The sequence below is a fragment of the Odocoileus virginianus genome, unplaced genomic scaffold, assembly GCF_023699985.2.
Source record: "Odocoileus virginianus isolate 20LAN1187 ecotype Illinois unplaced genomic scaffold, Ovbor_1.2 Unplaced_Contig_25, whole genome shotgun sequence".
Classification (NCBI taxonomy): domain Eukaryota; kingdom Metazoa; phylum Chordata; class Mammalia; order Artiodactyla; family Cervidae; genus Odocoileus; species Odocoileus virginianus.
In genome coordinates, this window is record NW_027224342.1 from 1,150,661 (window position 1) to 1,178,228 (window position 27,568).

Below are 27,568 nucleotides of genomic sequence, written 5' to 3' on the forward strand. Positions count from 1 at the left end.
TGGACAGAGGTTCATGACATTGTACAGAAGACAGGAATCAAGAACATCTCCAAGAAAAAGAAATGCAAAACAGCAAAATGACTGTCTGAGGAGGCCTTACAAATACCTGTGAAAAGAGGGGAAACAAAAAGCAAAGAAAAAAGGAAAGATATACCCATTTGAATGCAGAGTTCCAAAGAATAGCAAGGAGAGATAAGAAAGCCTTCCTCAGCAATCAATGCAAAGAAATAGAGGAAAACAACAGAATGGGAAAGACTAGAGATCTCTTCAAGAAAATTAGAGATACCAAGGGAACATTTCATGCAAAGATAGGCTCAATAAAGGACAGAAATGGTATAGACCTAACAGAAGCAGAAGATATTAAGAAGAGGTGGCAATACACAGAAGAACTATACAAAAAAGATCTTCATGACCCAGATAACCACAATGGTGTGATCACTTACCTAGAGCCAGACATCCTGGAATGTGAAGTCAGGTGGGCCTTAGGAAGCATCACTACGAACAAAGCTAGTGGAGGTGATGGAATTCCAGTTGAGCTATTTCAAATCCTGAAAGATGATGCTGTGAAAGTGCTGCACTCAATATGCCAGCAAATTTGGAAAACTCAGCAGTGGCCACAGGACTGGAAAAGGTCAGTTTTCATTCCAGTCCCAAAGAAAGGCAATGCCAAAGAATGTTCAAACTACCACACAATTGCACTCATCTCACATATTAGCAAAGCAATGCTCAAAAGTCTCCAAGCCAGGCTTCAGTAATACATGAATTGTGAACTTCCAGATGTTCAAGCTGGTTTTAGAAAAGGCAGAGGAACCAGAGATCAAATTGCCAATATCCGCTGGATCATCAAAAAAGCAACAGAGTTCCAGAAAAACATCTATTTCTACTTTATTGACTACGCCAAAGCCTTTGACTGTGTGGATCACAATAAACTGTGGAAAATTCTGAAAGAGATGGGAATATCAGACCACCTGACCTGCCTCTTGAGAAACCTACAGGTAGGTCAGGAAGCAACAGCTAGAACTGGACATGGAACAACAGACTGGTTCCAAATAGGAAAAGGAGTATGTCAAGGCTATATATTGGCACCCTGCTTATTTAACTTATATGCAGAATACATCATGAGAAATGCTGGGCTGGAGCAAGCACAAGCTGGAATCAAGACTACTGGGAGAAATATCAATAACCTCAGATATGCAGATGACACCACCCTTATGGCAGAAAGTGAAGAAGAATTAAAGAGCCTCTTGATGAAAGTGAAAGAGGAGAGTGAAAAAGTTGGCTTAAAGCTCAACATTCAGAAAACTAAGATCATGGCATCTGGTCCCATCACTTCATGGCAAATAGATGGGGAAACAGTGGAAACAGTGGCTGACTTTATTTTTCTGGGCTCCAAAATCACTGCAGATGGTGATTGTAGCCATGAAATTAAAAGATGCTTACTCCTTGGAAGGAAAGTTATGACCAATCTAGATAGCATATTAAAAAGCAGAGACATTACTTTGTCAACAAAGGTCCATCTAGTCAAGGCTATGGTTTTTCCAGTGGTCATGTATGGATGTGAGAGTTGGACTATAAAGAAAGCTGAGCGCTGAAGAATTGATGCTTTTGAACTGTGGTGTTGGAGAAGACTCTTGAGAGTCCCTTGGACTGCAAGGAGATCCAACCAGTCCATCCTAAAGGAGATCAGTCCTGAGTGTCCATTGGAAGGACTGATGTTGAAGCTGAAACTCTAATACTTTGGCCACCTGATGCAAAGAGCTGACTCATTTGAAAAGACTCTGATGCTGGGAAAGATTGAGGGCAGAAGGAAAAGGGGACGACAGAGGATGAGATGGTTGGATGGCATCACCGACTCAATGGACATGGGTTTGGGTGGACTCCAGGAGTTGGTGATAGACAGGGAGGCCTGGCGTGCTGCGGTTCATGGGGTTGCAAAGAGTTGGACACGACTGAGTGACTGAACTGAACTGAATGTAATTACCTTTACCTTTCTTAATTTCTTTCTATAGCCTCAAGGTACTGTTTAATACCCTTTCATTCAAGCCTGGAGAACATCCTTTAGTATTTTTTATAGGGCAAGTCTACTAGTGACAAACTCTTTGGGTTTTCTTACCTGGGAATGTTTCAGTCTCCAGTGACACCATCTGGGAGGGTGTAACATGCCTCCCTAGGCTATCTGCTGCCATCAGTCACAGTTAAGAGACTAGATTCCCCCTTTAGTCTCTGCTGAAGCCATCTCTGCGGGCTAAGGAAGCACCACTCTGGGATGTCTACTGCTACTGCATAAGGGGCAAGATACCAGCCTCCCCAGTAGGTCTCTGTTGACACTGGAGGGAGCAGCAACCATGGTGTTTGACTGGGGTAGAGTTAAGTATTGTCAAAAAAAGCTTATAACCAGCTTAGCTACCTCTTTCCCAGTCCTCTGGCTAGACAGCACATTTTCTTTCTGTTTGCATCTGTCAGTGGTTCTGGGTTGGAGGCTTTTCCTGTGCCCAGTCCAGGATATGTGAAAGATTTTTTTTAAACTCAGGGAACTCACTACTATGCTGTTCCTCAAGTCCTGAGGCCCTAGATGGTATGCTTTCCTCTTTACATCTTTTAAAATCCTCTTTCTGCCATATTATGCCTAGAGTTTTAAGTTGTACTTAAAGGAAAGTTGGAAGGAAGCAGGGAAAGATTAGTCCAAGCCCTCATGTACTCAGTTATGTTTTCTGATGTTTCATCTATATTTTCAACAAAATTTTCTTTGGACAGAGGAATACAACATATAATCTGACACCTTAAGAACTAAGAGGATCTATCTAGACTAATCTTCTCATTTCCTAGAAGAGATAGTATGTCTGTCAGTCGAATTTGCTTACTTCCCACAAAGCCATAGAGCTACACAATAGCAAGGCTAAGGATAAGACCACAGACAGACACATTTGTATAATGTTGTATAGCTTTCATTATGTTCTTTCATCATTTAAAATAAAGCTAAATCCTGGGTCTAGATCTTCTTTCTGTAATCACTAAAACACTCACTAACATATTGTGATTTTCAGCTAATCTTCAGAATGCACTGTAGGACAGAACAGAGCAATAATTTGGAAGGAAAATGTCTGCAAATTCTCTTCAAATAATTACTGAGTTTCCAATACATAAATACATAGAAGACTACCTCTTGGCATATACTAAATTTATATTTTGATGAGTAAAAATCAGGGCGTTGTAGATACCGTGGAAAGCTTACAAACATGATTCATCTACATAAGCCAATATATTGAGGTGATGTGGTAACTAATGTACATTATATGAGATCATTTGAATATATTATAAAAGATCTCATGTGATATATGCCTTTTAAGTTTTAATTTGATAAAGAATAAAGGCACAAAATTTTAGAAGCTGTGGCATTTCTATATTGTTTACACACAATGTTTCTTGCTGTTTTCCTATAGATATTTGAAAGCTACCAATGAGATATTTCATTTTACTCTCCTAAAAATGTATTTAACATGCATTTTAAATCGATTCAGTATGCATGCTATACTTTAATCAAATTTACATTCTAAAAATGTATTACATAACACTTTAAGACACTTATATAATCAGCATTAATGTCAAGAAAGAGTGCGAGATCCAAAACTCTTAATTTCTCCCAGGAGAACTTACTATTTTGTATTATCAGCTATATACTAACTTGTGAAAAGCATACTTGAAATGATAAGATATTAATTTACAAAAACAATGTATTTATTTTTTAAAAAAGCATGGAGTATCAAATATTTCAGAACTTCAGGGCCTACAAACTGCCATTTGAGTTTAAGTGAACTTCAGTCTTTCCTTCCAAATGAAATGAAGAGAGTATTTTATATCAAGTTGTATCTAAGAAATTTGGCTTTGAAGTTAAGCATCATGCCCAGCATATTTCCAGTGGGTTCAGTATTGCCTTAGAGACCCTATCCTAGCCAGATGACAAAGTCAGATGACAAATTAGCTGAATGGACTATGGTTTCTTTTCAAGGCCATCTGTGTTCAATGCTACTTCTTCACAACAGTACACACATGACCAGAGGCACACAGCAACTAGTCCTTCCAGCAAGACCTTCCCATCACACCCTCTGACCCTGCTAAAATCAATCATCAGTAGAAGCCCAAGACCCCTAGGCCATTCACTGTGATTGGGATTCCTGTCTCCACAGGGTCTGTATGTATCCTAGCAGGACTTCATGCCTCCAATCCCCCCAACTTGAGAAAGCCTCCTACCATGTCCTTTAAGAAGTCACGGCAGAGCATTGAAAAATCCCCTGTATTCTCAACTTCTTTGAACATCCCTTCCTCTCACCTTAGTTCAGTGCTTCTCAATCCTGACTGCACTTTCAGAACTTCTATAGACTCCCAGTGCTCAGGCCTCACCCCACACCATAGGTTCTGAGAATGGGGCCCAGGCCTCAGTAGGTTGAACTCCTGCCCCATCTCAGATGATGGTGATGCCTGCAAAGATAAGCTCCGCTGGGCTGTGTTATACCCTGTGCTGTGCCCTCAGGGGCTGCTCCCCAGACAGAACTCTCAGGTCAGGAGGTCCCTCTCTCACAGCTCTGGCACCACCAGGTCTCAATTGAGCAGGCCAGCTGCTCTTTACTGCCACATTCAAATACGAAATCTCTCTCACCTAAAATCTACTAGGCTTTCCAAATTGTGGACAATTCCACCAACACACAGGAACCTCTTCTAAGCCTGTTTCTTTGCATTTGCTTTTTCTCTATAGCAATGCTCTTAATTCTTCAGCCATTGAAAAGAAAAGTTCTCTTGTTTCTGTAAAACTCAATTTAACTGGTAACCTCAGCACTTCCATGAAGCCCTCCTGGTTTCTCGGAGCTTAGAAGTACTGCTAAAAGGCTTCTTCCACAGCGATTCATCCCACAGTGCTATTGTAGTGCTCACTGCATTGCTTGCAAAGAGCACTTGCCATTAAAAGGTAAGAAATTAGTGATATAAGTAGGAAAATTCAGAGCACATGAGTCTAGACGGAACCCCAATTCATCAAATGTGGTACTAATATAAAACTGAAAAGATTATCCTTCGGACCAAAAAAAAAATCTTCTCTGTATTAAACATAATTACACTGAAGCTGTGGTTCTATCACAATTACCGTAAGAAATCTGGCATGAGATCAACACTATTAAAGAGATTTGGCTATTGAAGTATCATACAGGCCCTGAACAGAAAACAGACCTACAAGACAAGTACCAACCCTGTTGATGGCATTTTACTCACTTTGTATGCATACAAACAATGAACTAATAAATTAACTAACTCTCATTTTAACACTGCTCCATATAAAACTTCTGATTGCTTTTTTACCATTTACACTATGAAACAGTCTTTTTCTTAAAAAAAAAAAAAGTGTCACCTCTGGCCTCTACCCTGAGCCAAAATACCACACCCTGCTCTCTGGCCTGTCCACAGGAAAACATGGAACCAAAACATTTGATTCTTTATATACTACTTGGCCCTTCTTGATCTTACCTATGGTGGCTCAGACGGTAAAGTGTCTGCCTACAATGCGGGAGACCTGGGTTTGATCCCTGGGTCGGGAAGATCCTCTGGAGAAGGAAATGGCAACCCACTCCAGTACTCTTGCCTGGAAAATCCCATGGACGGAGGAGTGTGGTAGGCTACAGTCCATGGGGTCACAAAGAGTCGGACACAACTGAGCGACTTCACTTTTTCATATAGTATGAAAAATAAGATTGGTTTCTTTGAATTTATTCATTCCCCTAACTCCAGCGCCCCATCTGGATAATTTAATCCAGATGTTCATATCATGGTGATGTCTGATCTAAACATGGGTCAGCTAGACTGCATTTTATGCTGAAAACCTATACCTCATATCTCTCACTTGATAAAAGTAGAGATGGACTTTTGGTATACAAAGGAATGATCTATCTATCTAAGGCCTTATCTATCTATCTATCTATCTATCTATCTTTGTGCACATACCTGCAAATATACAAACTCTCTTACATACTTAAAACCTGATAGTAACGATAACCCTATATGCAAAACAGAAAAAGAGACTCAGATGTATAGAACAGACTTGTGGACTCTGGGAGAAGGCGAGGGTGGGATGTTTCAAGAGAACAGCATCGAAACATGTATATTATCTAGGCTGAAACAGATCACCAGCCCAGGTTGGGTGCATGAGACAAGTGCTCGGGCCTGGTGCACTGGGAAGACCCAGAGGGATCAGGTGGAGAGGGAGGTGGGAGGGGGGACCGGGATGGGGAATACATGTAAATCCATGGCTAATTCATTTCAATGTATGACAAAAACCACTGCAATGATGTAAAGTAATTAGCCTCCAACTAATAAAAATAAATGGAAATAAAAAAAAAACCTGATAGTGCATCACTGACTGGCCAGATCATTTTTTAAACAGTGTACTTTTTGGAGAAATAAAACATTTTCTCATTTATTATAATCTAGTCTTGGCCATTTATCAAGTTAAATAATATGAAAATGTTAAATTCAAAAACTTTTTAACTTAATCTCTTTTCAAATCTACTAATAAATATAATTATTTTAATTATACCAGGCTTCTTGGTTTCTCCCCCAAGGACTACAGTTTTAAGCCCCATAGAAGAAGTCTCTGTAGTTAAGTATATACATATACTTTTTTTCCAAAGTCAGCTTGATTGTCCACACACACCAAGGAACATTTATTTTTTTTAACCAGAGAAAAAGAATAACTCCAAGTATTTAATTTTCTGCAATAAAATTTGTTGTGAAGTGGTAAAAATAACCTCATGAGAGAAGAAGAAGGAGCAATGAAGAAAACACAGCAAACAAAAAAACACTACAATCCCAAGCTAATGTGTGATAAACTCTTGTTTTCATTCTCATCTCTTCCAAGGAAAGCTATTGGCATAAGATATAAAAATTTAACTTTAATCACATAATACAGAGATGAGGTGACAGATTAAAGATGTCTGGAAATGTTCTTACCAACACCTTAAGGCTGGTGTATAACAATGTGTCCTAACCACTAAGTCCTTAGGATATTAACAGGTATTTCATAAATAAAGGGATGAATGGTCACACAAGCTAGAAAACTGCCAGCTTTAACAAAATTGACCAGGTTTCTTTACTGCAGAACTTCAAAGCCTTTAATGGGCTTGTGCGCACTGTGAATCTCCCAGAGCAGGTACAGAGGCAGCAAATTCATCTTACCACAGAGCTCTATTACTATCTCCCAGGAGGCTACTTTATCAAAAGTAGTGTGGGAAAAATTGAAACATATAGGTGCCCCATACGGGTGGTTAGTTGATGTACTCCTGGGGCCAATATTAGGAACTTGACATGGCACGAAGACAACGCACCATCATGTACCGACCACCCAAGACTTCCTCTAGTGTCCCACATTCAGTGGGTGAGGGGAGCACGGGGGAGGGGAGTGGTGAAGGGTTCTTCTGCCTGCTTTTCTTACACACCTGTTTCTGGAGTCTGAAATCTCCATAGTTAGGCAGCTGAGCTGGAGGCTTGGGCTGAGCGATGGGCTCACTGTTTACAATGTGATGGGAAATCTGGTAGACAAAGAAGCAGTCTCCTTCATTAACAGTGACTTGAGCATTCCCAGGCCCCCATCAGCTCCTCAGTCACCAAGCCCCAGAGCAAGCAGGAAACCCACATCGAGTAGCTCAGATAAGAACTGCTGATAACAGCAGCACAGTTCACGACGAGGAAGTAACTACTGTCACTTGCGCAGCAGGAGAAACATAAGGAGGTTGGTCACAAAAGCCTTTTCTATCCAAAAGTCTACAAGCAATAAATGCTGGAGAGGGTGTGGAGAAAAGGGAACCCTCTTACACTGTTGGTGGGAATGCAAATTAGTACAGCCACTATGGAAAACAGTGTGGAGATTTCTTAAAAAGCTGGAAATAGAACTGCCATATGACCCAGCAATCCCACTTCTGGGCATACACACCAAGGAAACCAGATCTGGGAAAGAGACACGTGCACCCCAATGTTCATCGCAGCACTGTTTATAATAGCCAGGACATGGAAGCAACCTAGATGCCCATCAGCAGACGAATGGATGAGGAAGCTGTGGTACATATACACCATGGAATATTACTCAGCCATTAAAAAGAATTCATTTGAATCAGTTCTAATGAGATGGATGAAACTGGAGCCCATTATACAGAGCGAAGTAAGCCAGAAAGATAGACCATTACAGTATACTAACACATATATAAGGAATTTAGAAAGATGGAAACGATAACCCTATATGCAAAACAGAAAAAGAGACTCATGTATAGAACAGACTTGTGGACTCTGGGAGAAGGCGAGGGTGGGATGTTTCAAGAGAACAGCATTGAAACATGTATATTATCTAGGGTGAAACAGATCACCAGCCCAGGTTGGGTGCATGAGACAAGTGCTCGGGCCTGGTGCACTGGGAAGACCCAGAGGGATCGGGTGGAGGGGGAGGTGGGAGGGGGGACCGGGATGGGGAATACATGTAACTCCATGGCTAATTCATTTCAATGTATGACAAAAACTACTGTAATGATGTAAAGTAATTAGCCTCCAACTAATAAAAATAAATGGAAAAAATAAATAAATAAAATGGATCAGACACTAAAAAAAAAAAAAAACCAAAAGCCTTTTCAGACAAGTCTTCCATGCATTCATTCAGGTGACTCCCAAGCCCCACTCAGAAACCAGTAGCTGGTAGATAAGCACCTCTGGAATGTTGTGACAGTTTTACTGTTGGTGCAAATCAGGAGTCAGCTCATCTAGGTCCCTCTAGGGGTATGTGGTGAAAGTCTCAATTGCCAATGCAATGGATCCCTGTCTTCCCATGCACACAGATACTTTGACTCCAACTACAGGAAGGGGGAGAGACCTTCAGGAAATGGACCTTGGCTCTATTGTTTACCAACTATGTCACCATGGGTGACTTGCTTAACCCTTGTATGGTTCAATTTCCTCATCTGCTTTTCTAAAAGGTTAATAGAAGGGGGCAGCAGAGGATGAGATGAATTGACAGCATAACCAACTCAATGGATGTGATTCTGAGCAAATTCCAGAAGACAGTGAAGGACAGGAGAGCCTGGTACACTGCGGTCCATTGGGTTACAAAGAGTCAGATACGACTTAGCAACTGAACAATAACAATAAAATAATGTGTACCTATATCATAGGATTTTTGTGAATATTAACTAAAACACTGAAAGCACTTAAGGGACTTCCCTGGAGGTCCAGTGGTTAAGACTCTGTGCTTCCAATGCAGGGGCCCATGGGTTGATACCTGGTTGGGGAACCAAGATCCCACATGCTGCACACCATGGCCAAAAAAAAAAGAAAACCGAGAAACAATTTTGCACAAACTCATGCTGTATTACAGATGCTCAATAAACACAGTTAGTAATTTAAATCCCGCGCTTCAGCAGCCCAGGACTGTAGCCAAGGTCCTGTGTTCCTGCTGGGAAGTCAAGCCCAACTTCCTGCTGGGAAGTCAAGTTTGCTGGGAAGTCAAGTCCAAAGAATAGCAAGGAGAGGTAAGAAAGCCTTCCTCAGTGATCAATGCAAAGAAAGAGAGGAAAACAATAGAATGGGAAAGACTAGAGATCTCTTCAAGAAAACTAGAGATACCAAGGGAACATTTCATGCAAAGATGGGCTCAATAAAGGACAGAAATGGTATGGACCTAACAGAAGCAGAAGATATTAAGAAGAGGTGGCAAGAATACACAGAAGAACTATACAAAAAAGATCTTCATGACCCAGATAATCATGATGGTGTGATCACTCACCTAGAGCCAGACATTCTGGAATATGAAGTCAAGTGGGCCTTAGGAAGCATCACTATGAACAAAGCTAGTGGAGCTGATGGAATTCCAGTTGAGCTATTTCAAATCCTGAAAGATGATGCTGTGAAAGTGCTGCACTCAATATGCCAGCAAATTTGGAAAACTCAGCAGTGGCCACAGGACTGGAAAAGGTCAGTTTTCATTCTAATCTCAAAGAAAGGCAATGCCAAAGAATGTTCAAACTACCACACAATTGCACTCATCTCACACATTAGCAAAGCAATGCTCAAAATTCTCCAAGCCAGGCTTCAGTAATACATGAACTGTGAACTTCCAGATGTTCAAGCTGAATTTAGAAAAGGCAGAGGAACCAGAGATCAAATTGCCAACATCCACTGGATCATCAAAAAAGCAAGAGAGTTCCAGAAAAACATCTACTGCTTTATTGACTATGCCAAAGCCTTTGACTGTGTGGATCACCACAAACTGGAAAATTCTGAAAGAGATGGGAATACCAGACCACCTTACCTGCCTCCTGAGAAATCTGTATGCAAATCAAGAAGCAATAGTTAGAACCAGACATGGAACAACAGACTGGTTCCAAATAGGGAAAGGAGTACGTCAAGGCTATATATTGTCACCCTGCTTATTTAACTTATATGCAAAGTACATCATGAGAAATGCTGGACTGGATGAAACACAAGCTGGAATCAAGACTGCTGGGAGAAATATCAATAACCTCAGATATGCAGATGACACCACCTTTATGGCAGAAAGTGAAGAGGAACTAAAAAGCCTCTTGATGAAAGTGAAAGAGGAGAGTGAAAAAGTTGGCTTAAAGCTCAACATTCAGAAAACTAAGATCATGGCATCCGGTCCCATCATTTCATGGCAAATAGATGGGGAAACAGTGGAAACAGTGGCTGACTTTATTTTTCTGGGCTCCAAAATCACTGCAGGTGGTGACTGCAGTCATGAAATTAAAAGACGCTACTTGGAAGAAAAGCTATGACCAACCTAGACAGCATATTAAAAAGCAGAGACATAACTTTGCCAACAAAGGTCTGTCTAGTCAAAGCTATGGTTTTTCCAGTAGTCATGTATGGATGTGAGAGTTGGACTATAAAGAAAGCTGAGCCCTGAAGAATTGATGCTTTTGAACTGTGGTGTTGGAGAAGACTCTTGAGAGTCCCTTGGACTGCAAGGAGATCAACCAGTCAATTCTAAAGGAAATCAATCCTGAAAATTCACTGGAAGGACTGATGCTGAAGCTGAAACTCCAATACTTTGGCTACCTGATGCAAAGAACTGATTCATTTGAAAAGACCCTGATGCTGGGAAAAACTGAAGGCAGGAGGAGAAGAGGACAACAGAGGATGAGATGGTTGGATGGTATCACCGACTCAATGGACATGAGTTTGAGCAAGCTCTGGGAGTTGGTGATGGACAGGGAAGCCTGGCATGCTGCAGTCCATGGGGTTGCAAAGAGTCAGACATGACTGAGTGACTAAACTGAATAATTTAAATAAGTAGAAATCATAGCCAAAGAAGGACAAGGATGGAACTAAAGCTTTTGTTAGTAATGCACGCATGCTCAGTCCTATCCAACTCTTTGTGACCCCGTGGACTATATCCCATCAGGCTCCTCTGTCTATGGGATTTTCCGGACAAGAATACTGAGTGGGTTGCCATTTCCTACTCCAGGGGATCTTCACAACCCAGGGATCAAACTGGCATCTCTTTTGTCTCCTGCATTGGCAGGCAGACTCTTTACTGCTGAGCCACCTGGGAAGCCCCTGAACTAAAGCTTGGCAGGCGATAAATAGGAGAAATTCAATAAACACTTGTTGGTTAACCAAACTCTCATAGAGCTAATGCTGGACTATTGGAAAACTAAGTTCTCACTTGTTTATATGTGGGTCAGGAGGAATAGGGCTTTTAATTACCCTGAAAACTGAAGGAAGAAGCCAATGTCTCATGGTATTTACATCTTGAGGTTGAGTGGATACTAAAGACCACCTAATTCTCTAAGAGAAGGACAAATCAATGTTAAAAGTGGTTTCAGTCACTCAGCGAGTCCTGAGATGCACCATATGGAAAGGTATGCTCTGAATTATCCAGAGCAATGAGGTAGAAAATGAGACTGTGTACAGAGACATTTGTCAACATTTTCTGCCAAAAGTTGTTAGAGGGTCCTTAAAGATAGTTTCTTCAGCAGCAATTAATGAAAGGAAGGATCTGTAGCACCCTTTACCACACTCTATGGATTTGCTGCTTGCTTCTCATTTTCAACTCTACAAAAAGTGATGAATAAAGACATAGTAGCACATGTCAAAAAGGCAGAATTCATTCACAAGTGAAACAGATTCAGGTGACACACTCTTCCAATCCTGCTAGATCAGCTTACTGTCCCAAAGGCAAATACCATTCTAAAAAAAGTACTGTGAACCCAAACCACAGCACTAAACCCATGCTGATGACCATTTATTTTTAATTTATGCAGAATACCACTCCTAAAACACCAAGGAAAATATAGGCGCTCAATGCACACATATTTCACAGAATATACATGTTCCCTAGCCACAATCAGAGAGGCACTCCTTCTGCTCCTCTCTGTGTGAAAAGCCACTTGCAACCCTCTATCGACAAGACTGAACTGCTTCACACATTTGCTTAAGGAGACTGTCTCTTCCATCTGAGGCTGGGGGCTGACTGGATAGGAAGAAACTCAGCCATGCTCTGCTCTCCCAGTCCAGTGCAAACATCATGTTGGAAACCTGATTGGTCAGTTCAGTGGTGATCAACCCGTGCAAAGGAAGCACAGTGGGAGGACAAATCCCTATGGAAAGACAGTATACAAAAATCAATGTTGTCTCCTACCTGAGATGGACAAGGTCTTGGAGGGAGCGCAGGTGGTGGAGGTAACAATCCTGACTTGGAAGCTGAAAAGAAAAACACACACTGTTAAGGACCACCGGGGCGGAGGCGGGAAAGCCCTCTTCCACTTGTAAAACAGGAAGAGCTATTGCATTTAACGTGTTTAAATTCTTTAAATCTGTGGGCTAATTTTTTTTAAAAAAAAGACCACATGCTATTCCAATCCCCTTTTCACTTCCATCCTATTCAAAGTCCAAATATTTATATAGGCTGTTGTAATTAAGATAGTGTAAAACAGTAAGGAAATGACACCCTTTGATCAAAAAGACCAGGATGCAGAACAGGATGGACAGTCAATCCCTCATTATTCCAATATTAATTATTTAGTTTCAAATACTCTAGGCCCTTTGGCTCCTCGCCTATTTCTCACAAGCTCTCAGCCATTACACTGCTCATTATCTTGAGTTGGGAGCCAGAACCCTAATAAGGCGGTGCTGCTGCCCTGTAAGTCAGTGGGTCTGACAGCAGTAGGGGAGGCTGAAAATGATGGACTAAAATGATATTTAGGGATTCTTCAAAGATCTCAATTTCTGATAATTAAACCTGTTTCTAAAATAATCTGGCCCCATTTGAAGCATCTTCTGAAAGAAAGTTTCATTCTAACTTTTTGAAAAATTTTATGAGATATAGAGAAAACTGGAGTTAAGCCAAGAATGTCTGAGTTGTAACTTAACAATGAAAACAAACATCTGCTATTGAATTATAAATAAGGCTCATGATCACATGCAAGAAATGAGTTTATTATCACACACTGGTCAAGTAAAACCGCATTCTTTACAAACTTCTTTGAAAAGCGTACCATGCTCTATATAACTATAGGCAGTTTACTTCCAAATCTGTAATATGTGTGCTAATATTTGGACAACTTTCTATGCCTTAAAAATAAATCACAGCAATGTGCCAAGAACATAAAAGTTTTTGCAAATCACTTTTGATTTGATCCAGCTAGATCAGACAAGCTAGAAGATGGAGTTCGGGGCTTTCCACAAAGGTAACTCAGAGTAATTTCATAGATTTTCCTCCTGAGCCAGTGCATGAATACAGTACAATCATGTGGGCCCATCAGCAATTTCTCTCAATCTGTCTTTCATTAAAATTTATTAAACACATCAGTAAGTCAAAACTCCAAAAATGGTGAGACCATGAAGAGCCTTCAGTAACAAACCATGCAGCAAGAGAAAATGACAAAAGTCTCAGGAATTATCTACCTCAGGGCCCCCACTCTATCGGTCCTCAGAGATTGGGCCTTTAAATTGCCAGTTATTTAAAAAAAATAAAATAAAAAAACAAAAATAAACGCAAAATCTATGCTTGCCTTTAAAGGAAAGGCCTTTCACCAGAATGGAGTCTATGTTAAAGCAACCCTTCATTAACAAAACAGGACTAAGAAATGATAAGACATTTAATTAAATGAGTTCTGATTTGAGCCAAGATAGAGTAACTGAAGCCAGATTTACCCTCCTTTTTGAAAAAGCCAAAAACAAATATGTAGATGTTTTTTATATAAAATAAACAGTTTCTTTGACACTAGGAAATCAGGCAACAAAACAAACCAGGTGAGTCATGTGACTCACTGTCCCTGCTGACAGCCCTGCAAGTTACTAGAAAAAAGAATCTGCCTTCAGATTCATGTCTGATTAATTTCATTTTTATTATTTAATTTTTCAAAAACAAATGCCCTGTTTTTATAAATGATGTTAAGGTATGCTTCTGAATATACTTTTGGATAAAAATATATCATAAATATTAACAAATATAAACAAGGGTCCCTACAGTCAAAGCTATGGTTTTTCCAGTAGTCACGTAGGAATATGAGAGCTGGACCATAAAGAAGGCTGAGCTTGAAAGAATTGATGCTTTCAAACTGTGGTGCTGAAGAAGACTCTTGAGAGTTCCTTGGACAACAAGGAGATCAAACCAGTCAATCCTAAAGGAAATCAACCCTGAATATTTACTGGAAGGACTGATGCTGAAGCTGAAGCTCCAATACTTTGGCCACCTGATGCAAAGAGCCGACTCATTGGAAAAGACCCTGATGCTGGGGAAAGACTGAAGGCAAAAAGAGAAGGGGACGGCAGAGGATAAGATGGTTAGATAACATCACCAACTCAAAGGACATGAGCTTGAGCAAACTTGGGGAGATGGTGAAGGACAGGGAGTTTGGAGTGCTGCAGTCTATGGGGTTGCAAAGAGTTAGACATGATTTAGTGACTGAACAACAGCAACTTGATCTCAAGGGTAATGCATACACTATTTCATTACGAAGCATGGCATTTGCTGTATGTTTGTTTTCAGTTCAGTTCAGTTGCTCAGTCATGTACAACTCTTTGCGACCCCATGAACCGCAGCACGCCAGGCCTCCCTGTCCATCACCAACTCCCAGAGTCCACCCAAACCCATGTCCATTGAGTCGGTGATGCCATCCAACCATCTTATCCTCTGTCGTCCCCTTCTCCTCCTGCCCTCAATCTTTCCCAACATCAGGGTCTTTTCCAATGAGTCAGCTCTTCGCATCAGGTGGCCAAAGTATTGGAGTTTCAGCTTCAGCATCATCAGTCCTTCCAATAAACACCCAGGACTGATCTCCTTTAGGATAGACTGGTTGGATCTCCTTGCAGTCCAAGGGACTCTCAAGAGTCTTCTCCAATACCACAGTTCAAAAGCATCAATTCTTCGGCGCTCAGCTTTCTTTATAGTCCAACTCTCACATCCATACATGACCACTGGAAAAACCATAGCCTTGAACAGATGGACCTTTGTTGGCAAAGTTATGTCTCTGCTTTTTAATATGCTGTCTAGGTTTGTCAAGGCTTTCCTTCCAAGGAGCAAGCATCTTTTAATTTCATCGCTGCAATCACCATCTGCAGTGATTTTGGAGCCAGAAAAATAAAGTCAGCCACTGTTTCCACTGTTTCCCCATCTATTTGCCATGAAATGATGGGACCGGATGCCATGATCTTAGTTTTCTGAATGTTGAGCTTTAAGCCAACTTTTTCACTCTCCTCTTTCACTTTCATCAAGAGGCTTTTTAGTTCCTCTTCACTTTCTGCCATAAAGGTGGTGTCATCTGCATATCTGAGGTTATTGATATTTCTCCCAACAGTCTTGATTCCAGCTTGTGCTTCATCCAGTCCAGCATTTCTCATGATGTACTTTGCATATAAGTTAAATAAGCAGGGTGACAATATATAGCCTTGACATACTCCTTTCCCTATTTGGAACCAGTCTGTTGTTCCATGTCTGGTTCTAACTGTTGCTTCCTGACTGCATACAGATTTCTCAGGAGGCAGGTAAGGTGGTCTGATATTCCCATATCTTTCAGAATTTTCCACAGTTTGTGGTGATCTGCACAGTCAAAGGCTTTGGCATTGTTAACAAAGCAGAAGTAAATATTTTTCTGGAACTCTCTTGCTTTTTTGATGATCCAGTGAATGTTGGCAATTTGATCTCTGGTTCCTCTGCCTTTTCTAAATCCAGCTTGAGCATCTGGAAGTTCACAGTTCACATATTGTTGAAGCCTGGCTTGGAGAATTTTAAGCATCACTTTACTAGCATGTGAGATGAGTGCAATTGTGCGGTAGTTTGAGCATTTTTTGGCATTGCCTTTCTTTGGGGCTGGAATGAAAACTGACCTTTTCCAGTCCTGTGGCCACTGCTGGGTCTTCCAAATTTGCTGGCATATTGAGTGCAGCGCTTTCACAGCATCATCTTTCAGGATTTGAAATAGCTCAACTGGAATTCCATCACCTCCACTAGCTTTGTTCATAGTGATGCTTCCTAAGGCCCACTTGACTTCACATTCCAGGATGTCTGGCTCTAGGTGAGTGATCACACCATCATGATTATCTGGGTCATGAAGATCTTTTTTGTACAGTTCTTCTGTATATTCTTGCTACCTCTTCTTAATATCTTCTGCTTCTGTTAGGTCCATACCATTTCTCTTTTATTGTGCCTATCTTTGCATGAAATGTTCCCTTGGTATCTCTAGTTTTCTTAAAGAGATCTCTAGTCTTTCCCATTCTATTGTTTTCCTCTATTTCTTTGCATTGATCACTGAGGAAGGCTTTCTTCTCTCTCCTTGCTATTCTTTGGAACTCTGCATTCAAATGGTATATCTTTCCTTTTCTCCTTTGTTTTTTGCTTCCCTTATTTTCACAGCTATTTGTAAGGCCTCCTCAGACAGCCATTTTGCTTTTTTGCATTCCCTTAATAGATTTCAAAAATTCCCATCTATTTTGAGACTTTTTATGATAATTCATTACTGAATATTGAACCTAATCCACATCTCCATCTGTTGAGATGATGCTATGATTTTTCCTTATGATTTGTTAATATGATAAATTACACTGTGAATGTCTTAAGACACTCATACACCCCTAGGATAATCCCAACTTGGTCAGGTTTTTCTATCTGCTAGACTGAGTTGGCTAATACTTGTTTAGGATTTTTATAACTATATTCTTGAGTTAGACCAACAAGTTAATTTCCTTTCTCATATGGTCCACTGTTGTGTTTGATTTGGCTGGAGAGTGATCCCTTTGTCTATACTCTGGAATAGGGTGTATGAGGTAAAAAAATTGTTGCTGTTGTTGTCAGTAAAATATGACATCAGAACCATCTGGGCCTCAGTTTTCCTTGAAACAAGATTTTTTAATGATTTTACTTCTTTAAATGTTACAGGATTATTCACTTTCTAATTCTTAAAGTCATTTTTGATAAATGCTATTTTTTAGACAGTTATTCATTTTTCCTAATAAATTTTCACATTTATTGCCATAAAGGTGTTCAAACCCCCCTTATGATCTTAATCTCTGCAAAGGAAATCTTTTTCCATTCCTAATACTGTTTGTGTCATCACTGTGGTTTTCCTTCATCAATCTCACCTGACATTTGTCAAGTTTAATTCTCTTTTCAAAAAGCCCACTTTGATCTTTTTGTGTCTCTGGATTATATGCTTGCTTTCTGTTCAATTTGTGCCTGCTCATCTCCTTCCATTTACTTTCTTTGGGCTTATCCTATTCTTTTTCTAGCTTAAACTGGCTGCTTGGCTCATTATTTTTCAGCTTTTCTTCTAACATAAGCATCTAGCATTACAACTTTCTTCCAAGCATCTCTTTAATATACTCACATAGGTTTTGATATGTGATACCATTCAGTTTTAAAATTTCCCCAATTTCCATTACGATTTCTTTTATAATAGTAACTTCTTTCTGAAGTTCATCCTTTAGAATCTCCTTTATTGAGTGTCTATTAGTAGGAAGCATAGTCAACTTAACTAAAAGCTATTTTGCCCTCATTCTTGAAAGATGATTTCACTGAGTACAGAATTCTAGATCAACAGCTATTTTCCCCCACAACATTTCCCTGTCTCCTGGCCTCCATTATTGCTGTTGAGAAGTCAGATGTCAATGGAATCACTATTTTTCAGTAGGTAGGCTGTCTTCTGTCTGGTTGCTTTTAATATCTACTGTTTTGGGTACTCTGCAGTACCAAATGTACCTTGTACCTGCACATATATTTCTTCATGTTGTTTTTCTTTCATAAGCTGCTAAGCATTGTCGGAATTTCTGAACTATGTGGCATCCCAGTAACTTTAGGAAATGTTAAATGACTCTTCAGTCTTTGCACTACTTTCTTTCACCTCTCCTTCTGAAACTCTTTGTCTAACTGTGTGGTATTCTCGCTAATTTTCTAAAACTTGCTGTCCGATTAACCAGTTTCCTCTTCAACTCTTCAACTGTACTTAGTGATCTAATAAGCTAGTCTTTGATTTTATTTAAATTACTAAATTTTTCATTTCTAGGAGTTCTATTTGGTCTTTTTCTCAAAATACCTTTTTCATTCTTATAATTGATTGGCTACTTACTCATTTTCTTCATTTCTTTTTCTTTCAATATACTAAACACATTACTTAGTCTGTCTGATAATTCCAAAACCCAAGGGATTGGTGTTTTCCACTGTTTTGTTGCTTCTGCTGACTCTCTCTTCATTGTGTTCCATTTCTTTGAGTGTTTGGCAACCTTTAGCTCTGAATCCATATTCCTTAGAAAATTATCTACAGGAATACTTCAGGGCCTAAGAGGAAAATGAGTTCCTCCTCTATTACTCCTGCTAGAAACCTAAAGGCACTATCAACCCGGGCAACTCTGGACTGAAATCTTGGCTTGATAATATGTAGGATTCCTCATTTCTGCTGTCCTAATATTGTGTTCAATGTCCTGTAAATATGACCTTTGAGTAAAGATAGTCGTTTAAATATTTGCAATTAATCTCACTCTTACCTCATCAACAGAATAGTGACAAGAACTGTTCACATTTTTTGTTTAAATTGTTTAAATTTGTAATTGGGATAAAGAATAGATGACTGATAGCTGAATGAGCAGTAGAGAAGGTAGACAGTAACCAATCTGGACCATAGAATCCCCCAGTTCTCAAGAACTAGTGACACCAAACTCTTCAAGAAGTAGGGGTAAAATGAGGAAAGTAGTAAAAAGTAAACAAAGTTAACTGATAGTGGATCTTATTTCCCACCCTTCAGAAGAAAGGTGTATCTCAATAAGACCCTTGACAATCTAGTTCCAGCTACACCTCATGCCGCTTTGGGCTTCAGGATCCCTGCTCCTGTGGTCCCTTCTGCTTGCTAGTGGTCATGTTCTGCCTTTAATTCACTTGGATAACTCAGAATACAAATATCTGCTTGAACTAACATTAGAAAGAACTATACATACTCTTGACTGAATGATGTAATCATAAGAGCCATGGAAGGTAGTGGGGAGGTTCAAGTTTTTCAGCCACAAAAAATGCTCCTTTTAGGAGCTTAAACATAAGAAATGTTTCTATTCTTTATTTTTTTTTTTTTAGTCTGAAAAAATATCTCTCACTTATTATTTCTGAAAATCAATACAGGCAGTGTAAAGCCACCCTTTTTGCTCCATCTGCTACACTGTAGTTCTGAGAAAGGGGAGTTAATTGGCTACATCTGAGCAGTCACAAGATTTATAGGTTTGATTATCCAAAATAGATGTTTTCACCCTGATATATATGGCATTTTCATTGTTGTATTAATAATAATAAAGGCATGCTAAATGAATGAAAAAGCATTATTATAAAAAAAAAAGAAAGAACTATACAATTATGTTCCATTCCCATATTTTAAAAAAACTGACTGAAAGAGTTTAGGAACAGTTGGATCCTGAGATTTTTCTCATACATTCTGCACAGTTTCATCCTGTCTCTCCCTCCAGAAAGAGGCTAGAAATATTTCTTCTCCAGGGAGGACACAAGGCCCAGGGGCCATACTGACAGCAGTAAATGTAGTACTCTGGATGTTGAGACACTTCCAGCCCTCTCCCTGTCTGCTTCCAGTCTACTGCACCCAGAGACTAGAAGATCGTGCTCTGGGGAACTGGACCAGCCAGGATGGAAGATCTAGGTGTCAACATCAAGAGAAACCAACAAGATGGTCCAGCCAGAATCATTCTACCATGAAGCCCACACACGGCAAGTCCCAACCATTTACTCATGTATTCCATAAGCTTTTTAGACCCCATTCTTAAATATAAGCAGATGAAGAAGTACTGCCAGATACCTGCCCAAAATTGTCTAACTTAAGTTAGAACAATAAAAATAGAAAACAACTGACCTCAATGAAATAGATTAGCTCTCTATGAGAAAAAATTTTAATGCTATTAACATCATCAGAATGATTATTCAGTTTATTCCAGAAATACTGAAACATTTACTGTGTGCCAGGCACTGTTTAAGGTGCTGGAAATATACCAGTAGAAAAAAAACACAGAAAAAAAGCTCTATCTTCATGAAGCTTATATACAACTGAGAAGACAGATAATGACATGAGTGAGAGATCAAATTTTTAATATAGTCATCAAGGAAAGCATCAAAAAGAGATAAAAAATGCTATTTGTAAAGATAAAATAATGGATGCTACTGAAAATAGAATATTCAAAAAAATTAAAAATAGCACTTGAAATTAAAAACATGACAGCAGAAAGAAAAAAGCTTAACAGAAACATTCAAAGATAATCTAAGGAAATCTTAAAGAAAGCAGGTTAATATCCAAATAAAAGTTCCACAAAAAGAAATAGAGAAAATAGTAATAAATCAATTAACGAGTTCAAGAACATTTGCCAGAAATGAAGAATATGAGTTTCTAAATTAAAAACATCCACTGAGTACTCAGGGATGGTAGAAGAAAACAGACCCATGGCAAGGTACATCAACATGAAATTTCAAAAAACTGGAGTTAGAAGATTCTACAATTTCCAAGCATTAGGCAGAAAAGGAGGGCAGGCTATATACAAAGGATCAGGTGTCCAAATGGTTTTAGATTTCTTATTATACCACTGGAACCTAGAATTCATTGGAGCACTACCATCAAAATTCTGAAGAAATCTGATTTCTAATCAATAATTATTTACCCGAACTAGTAGCCTGCATGATGGTTCAATTAGAGATATTTTTAGACATTCAGTGTCTCAAATTGAGCACCACATACCCTTTCCAAGAAAGTTACTCAATGATGCAAGCTTGTGTGCTAAGTCACTTCAGCTATGTCCAACTCTGTGCAATCTCATGGACTGCAGCCCACCAGGCTCCTCATCCATGGGATTCTCCAGGAAAGAATACTGGAGTGGGTTGCCATGCCCTCCTCCAGGGAATCTTCCTGACCCAGGGATCAAACCTACATCTCTTACATCTCCTGCATTGGCAAGTGGATTCTTTACCACTAGCACCACCTGGGAAGTCTCAATCAAAACAAGAGAATAAACCAAGAAAGACTAAGATATAACAGGATAAAGGAGATCCAACATGGGAGAAATAGGAAGGGAATCCTTGGATGACAGTACAGAAGATACCATGATGAAAACTAAATACCAGGCATAGAACACAATCATTTAAGATTTCTTCACTAAGATGAAACTGATAACTGATATTTCAGAATAAGAGTAACCTCAGAAAACTGAGAGTCTACAGTTGATTCACAGGAAAGTACACTAGAAACAAGATGAGTATTCACTCCAAAGCAAACAAACACCTGTGCAGCAGGAAAAGTGAAAACTTTACTCTATGACTCACATAGCCACAAAATAATATAAACACAATATTAATCTAACCAAATTGATAATAAAAGTATACTGGGAGGGAAGAAGAGGGGAAAGGTGATAGTAGAGAGAAGACAGTAGATGATGACTAAAATTGAAAAGTCAATTAGAGGTTATACAGTATTTTATTTTGAAATATGAAGGAAATACCAAAATAATTAACATTAAAACTCTGAGCAGAGTGCCTTCTCCCAAATCTTAAGGTAAATCAATGGCCTCAGAGGAACTTCCCAGATCTCACTATGTCCCCTTAGTTCAGCATGGAGCCCTGGCCTTCCCTTCCATCGTATCAGGATATCAGCTGTGATTGATTATTCCCTTTTCCAGGTTTTCTGCTCTCTTACCACTGACCCTCAATCAAGAGAAGGGAAAACTAAGAATTCCCACTTATTCTACTTGGCTTCAGATTTGGAGCATCAGTAAGAAATCTCAAGATTTACCTACTCACACACATGGCTCCTGGAGGGAGGCAGGCAGAGCTGAGTGTTCCCCAAGCCTCAGCTTTTCCCTTAGCTGCTATTCTTTACCCCCCAAATGGCATTTCTTTCTGTTTATGACTCTGTGTTCATTTCCTTTAATGGTAGGAGATACAAATCTAGCTTCATTCTACCAATTTTATGTCTAATTCATCTGTTGGTCTTCCAAAGCACCTAAGCATACTACCTTGTGTTTAGTAAGTACACAGTGGGTGAATAATCGGAATTGAATTTAGTGAAAAATCTTTCTTACAATATCTTCAGTCCATTCACGACCTTAAATTGTTGTTGTTGTTCAGTCGCTTAGTCATGTCCAACTCTTTGCAACCCCATGAACTGCAGCACACTAGGCTTCCCTGTCCTTCACCATCTCCCTAGAGTTTGCTCAAACTCATGTCCATTGAGTTAATGATGCCATCCAACCATCTCATCCTCTGTTGCCCCCTTCTCCTCCTGCCTTCAATCTTTCCCAGCATCAGGGTCTTTTCCAATGAGTTGGCTCTTCGCATCAGGTGGCCTAAGTATTGGAGCTTCAGCTTCAGCATCAGTCCTTCCAATGAATATTCAGGGTTGATTTCCTTTAGGATTGACTGGTTTGATTGATCTTGCTGTCCAAAGGAGTCTCAAGAGTCTTCTCCAGCACCACAGTTCAAAAGCATCAATTCTTTGGCACTCAGCCTTTTTATGGTCCAGCTCTCACATCCGTACATGACTACTGGAAAAACCATAGCTTTGACTATATGGACTTTTGTCAGCAAAATGATGTCTCTGCTTTTTAATACACTGTTTAGGTTTGTCATAGTTTTTCTTCCAAGGAGTAAGTATCTTGGAAGAAGACACTTTTAATTTAGTTACAAAATTAAAAGACCTCAAATTAGATTCAAATATTTTATCCAGCATGCTCCAATCAATTTTTTTAAAAAGTACACCTTCATGCAAAGTGAAACTAAAAACATACTTTGGCTGAATAATCTCTTGTACACATGCAAAAGATGACAACGTACCTGTTAATAGCACCACCTGCTTTCCCAGAAAGGAAGAGAAGGGGAGAAGACAGGGGAGGAGAAAACATTTTCTGCATACATTAAAGGCTATCATACCTATGAATCAATTACAGGTTTATTCTTAAAGTCTCATAGTTAATAAGGTGGAGCATCAGATATCAGTACAGCTTTGTCAAATAAGTGTCCATTGATAGATGAAAGGATAAAGAAGAAGTGGTACATACATACACACACACACACACACACACACACACACACAAATGGAATATTACTCAGCCATAAAAAAGAATGAAATAATTTCATTTGCAGCAACATGGATGAACTGTGAAGGTACTATGCTTAGTGAAGTCAGAAAAAGGCAAGTACTGTATGTATTCACTTGTATATGGAATATAAAAAATGAAACACATGAATAGATGTAACAAAACAGAAACAGAATCATAGATATAAAGAACAAATTACTGGTTACCAGTGGAGAGAGGGCTAGATGGAAGGGCATGATAGGGTTAGGCAATTAAGAGATACAGACTGCTAGGTATCAAATAAATGACACAAGGATGTAATATACAGCACAAGGAAAATAACCAATATTTTTGATAACTTTAAGTGGAGTATAACCTACAAAAATATCAAATCACTGTGTTGTACACCTGAAACTAATATAACATTGTAAATTAACTTTACTTGAATTTAACATTTTCTATTGGTATAATCAGGGAAAAACTAATAAATACTCATATCTTGACAAATAAATTAAAAGCTTCATAAAAGAACTCAGAAAACACAGTAATAATTTTCAGTGTTTATTAAATTTATTGAAAGATGTGCATTTTCTGACACTGATCTGCTGAATCTCAGTTTCTTAGAACTGAGATTCTAAAACACTAACCTCTAAAATTTTCTATCCTCTTACTTTATTATGCTTAGAAATTTCCCAACACAATATTATTCATATTTATTACTGTTTATTTACTAATTTCCCTCAGATTTTTACAAAGCCCCAAATCAATGACTAAATGAAAACATATTCCAGCTTACTGAGTGGAAATAAAGCAGCAGATGTAGCAATTGAAAGCTTCAAGGAACAGAAAGCCAATTCTTCAGGGGAATAAAGCTTGGAATAACCTCAGCTGTGGAAAAGGGCTCCCATCCCCCCAAACTAGGAATATTTTATGAAGAAAATAAAAGCTTTCAAATGCCAAAGGAAAAAAACACCTTAAAGGATGGAAAATGTTGAAAGAAGCCTGCCAGTGGGACCTACACTTTTAAGTATCAATCAAATAGAGTTGGCCATATGCAAAGCTTCAAGGATTTCATCAGTGGGGACCATTCCTCTTCTTGGCAAGTTCATAAAAATGGCTATTTCTTTGTAAAAAAAAAAAAACTGTTCTTTCCTTCTCTCCTTTCTAATCACAAAAGCATGTGTAAGCCTCTGTTTGCCCCCTGATCACCCAGTTACACACAGCGATGGATTCATGTCATATACACCTATATATATAATAAAGTATGTGCCAGGAGTACCTTTCCAACAATACCTGTGCCCTGATGCCCTGATGATGCCTGACACCTTAAAAAATAAAAGGGCATTAAATTCTCTGTTAAGTAGAATAATTTTTTTCACCAGTTAAAATTAATGGACTTACCCATGCCTTGGAACTATTCAAGAAAATATTTAATGATTCTATTTGGAAAGGTAATTAGATCAAATTCCATTCTTTCACTTTAAAGATGAGAAATTTTAAGCCTGGGACAGTAAAATGACATCACCAAGGTCACAAGGCTACTGTGATGCAGCAATCAGTATCATATTTTGAACCTATAGGACATGTAGTGGTAAAGAGTAAAAGAGGGCAGTGATATGGGAAATAAGCAGTTCCAAAGGGGTTATTCTCCATCTAGAGAAAAAGTATGTCAGAAGGCTGCAGAGAAAGACTACTGGAACTAAAGGATGTTTCTGTATATGCTACACACCGCAAACTCACTTAAGTGAGATGCTAAACACTACCTAAAAATGTGTCACTCTAGCAAATATTTAGCCTTCTTAGTCCTGTGAACACCTCTTCACAAGCCTACATACAATTCCTCTGCTTTGTAAAATATTCAGTGTAGTACTGACATACAGATCAATTAAACAGAGTAGAGGGTCCAGAAATAAACCCTTATATTTACAGACAAATGATTTTCAACCAAGATGCCAAGGCAATTCAATAGGGAAAGGAGAGTATTTTTTCAACAAACAGTACTGGGACAAGTTGGATATCCACATATAAAAAGAAGAACTTAGACTCTTACCTCACACTATATACAAAAATTAAATCAAAATGGATTAGAGACATGACTGTAAGAGCTAAAATTATAACACCTTTAGAAGCAAACAGGAGAAGACCTTCAAGACCTTGAGTTGGGCAAAGATTTCTTTGATTTGACACCAAAAGCACAATCCAATCAGGAAAGAATTCATAAATTGCACTTCATCTAAATTTAAAACTTCTGTGCTTTAAAAGACACCATTAAGAAAATGAAAGGACAAGGCACAGATTAGGGGAAAATGTTTGAAAACCACATATCTGAAAATACGAAGAACTCCAGAATATACAACTCAACAACAAAAAAGACAAACACCCAATTTAAAAGTGAGCAAATGATTTGAGTAGATATTTCACCAAAGAAGATACAGGCATCACTAATAAGCACATGAAAAGACACCCAATATCATTAGTCATCAGGGAAATGTAAATAAAAATCACAAAGAAATACCACATTGTACCACAGCTGTAACAAAAAATTTTAAGTGCTGGTGAATATATTAAGAAATAGTAAGCATTGCTTATGGGAATGTAAGATGGTACATGTACTTTAGAAACCAGTTGGCAATGTCTTTAAAAGTTAAAGGAACTTCCCTGGTGGTCCAGTGGTTAAGACTCTGCACTTCCAATGTAGGGGGCGTGGCTTCAAGCCCTTGAGAACTAGGATCCCACATGCCATTCAGCACAGCAAAAAAAAAAAGTTACATCAGCAATTCCACTCCCAGGTATCTTGACAAGAGAAATGAAAACATATCATCACACAAAGATTTTCATGCATTCAGATCCTGACATCATTACTCCTAATAGGCAAAAATAGAAACCAACTCAGATGTCCAATGAACTGAAGAACGGATAGACAAGATGTGGTTCAGCCATACAATGGACTACTATCCAGTAATAAAAAGAAATTAAATACAGATACATGCTACAACATGTATGAATCTCAAAAACATTATACAAAGTAAAGGAAGCCAGACACAAAAGATTCCACATTGTATGATTCTATTTATTATGAAATGTCCAGAAAGGGAAAATCTATAGAAACAGATAGTAGATTAGTAGTTGTCTGGGACTGGGCACTGGGATTAACTCTAAAGCATTAAAGGATATTATTGGGATATTGAAAATGTTCTAAAACTGGATTATGGGGACAGTAGCAAAATTTCATAAATTTACTAGAAATCATTGAGCAGTTCACTTAAAATGGATGAACTTTATGGTCTAGAAACCATACCTCATGGTTGCTTTCTTTAAATTGAAGTAAAGCTGATTTATATAAGGTTGTGTTAGTTTCTGGTGTACAGCAAAATGATTCAGTTATATATATATATATATATATATATATATCCCTACAAGATATTAAATATGGTTCCATGACTACACAGTAGGATCATGCTGTTTATTCAATATTTTTTTAAGCTACCCATGGGGAAAAAGTAAAATGAATCATATGGGAATACAGGGGAAACATGATGGGTCATAATTAATCATTGTTGAAGCTACGTTCAGTATTCCATACTTTTTCTCACATATATATGGCTTTTTATAATAACCTATTTTTTAATAATTAAAAAATAGATATATTCCTAACATCTCCAATATTTATGAAGACAAAACTTCCTTTCCTATCATGTGGAAGGAAACACAAGAAAATTATACTATTTAGTTTCTTGCATATAAAGGGCACCAAGTTTATTCTCTAGTATACTTTTAAACTTTAGATATTAGTGTTATTACCTATAGAAAAAAGCAAAGTATGACCCCCAAATTAAATTCACATAAACTGCTTTCTCTGATACCAAATTTGCTGCAGCAAAGATCTGAACAAAGATATCCCATCTTCAAAGGATTCTTTTCTAAAATTTTTTTAGTATTTTATTAAAGAAATTTTAACCTCTATTCATTTCTTTTTAATATCTTAGGC

The 27,568-nt window shown here is 38.6% G+C and overlaps 1 protein-coding gene across 2 annotated transcripts in view; it reads right to left on the reverse strand.

The window, feature by feature from the left end:
• The window catches only part of REPS2 (RALBP1 associated Eps domain containing 2), a 250,518-nt gene that overhangs the window by 47,824 nt on the left and 175,126 nt on the right, over positions 1–27,568 (reverse strand). For both annotated transcript variants that reach the window (XM_070464477.1, XM_070464476.1), the window contains exon 14: positions 12,680–12,741. In XM_070464477.1, the coding sequence (XP_070320578.1) occupies positions 12,680–12,741 (62 nt within the window). The remainder of the gene's footprint in view (positions 1–12,679; positions 12,742–27,568) is intronic.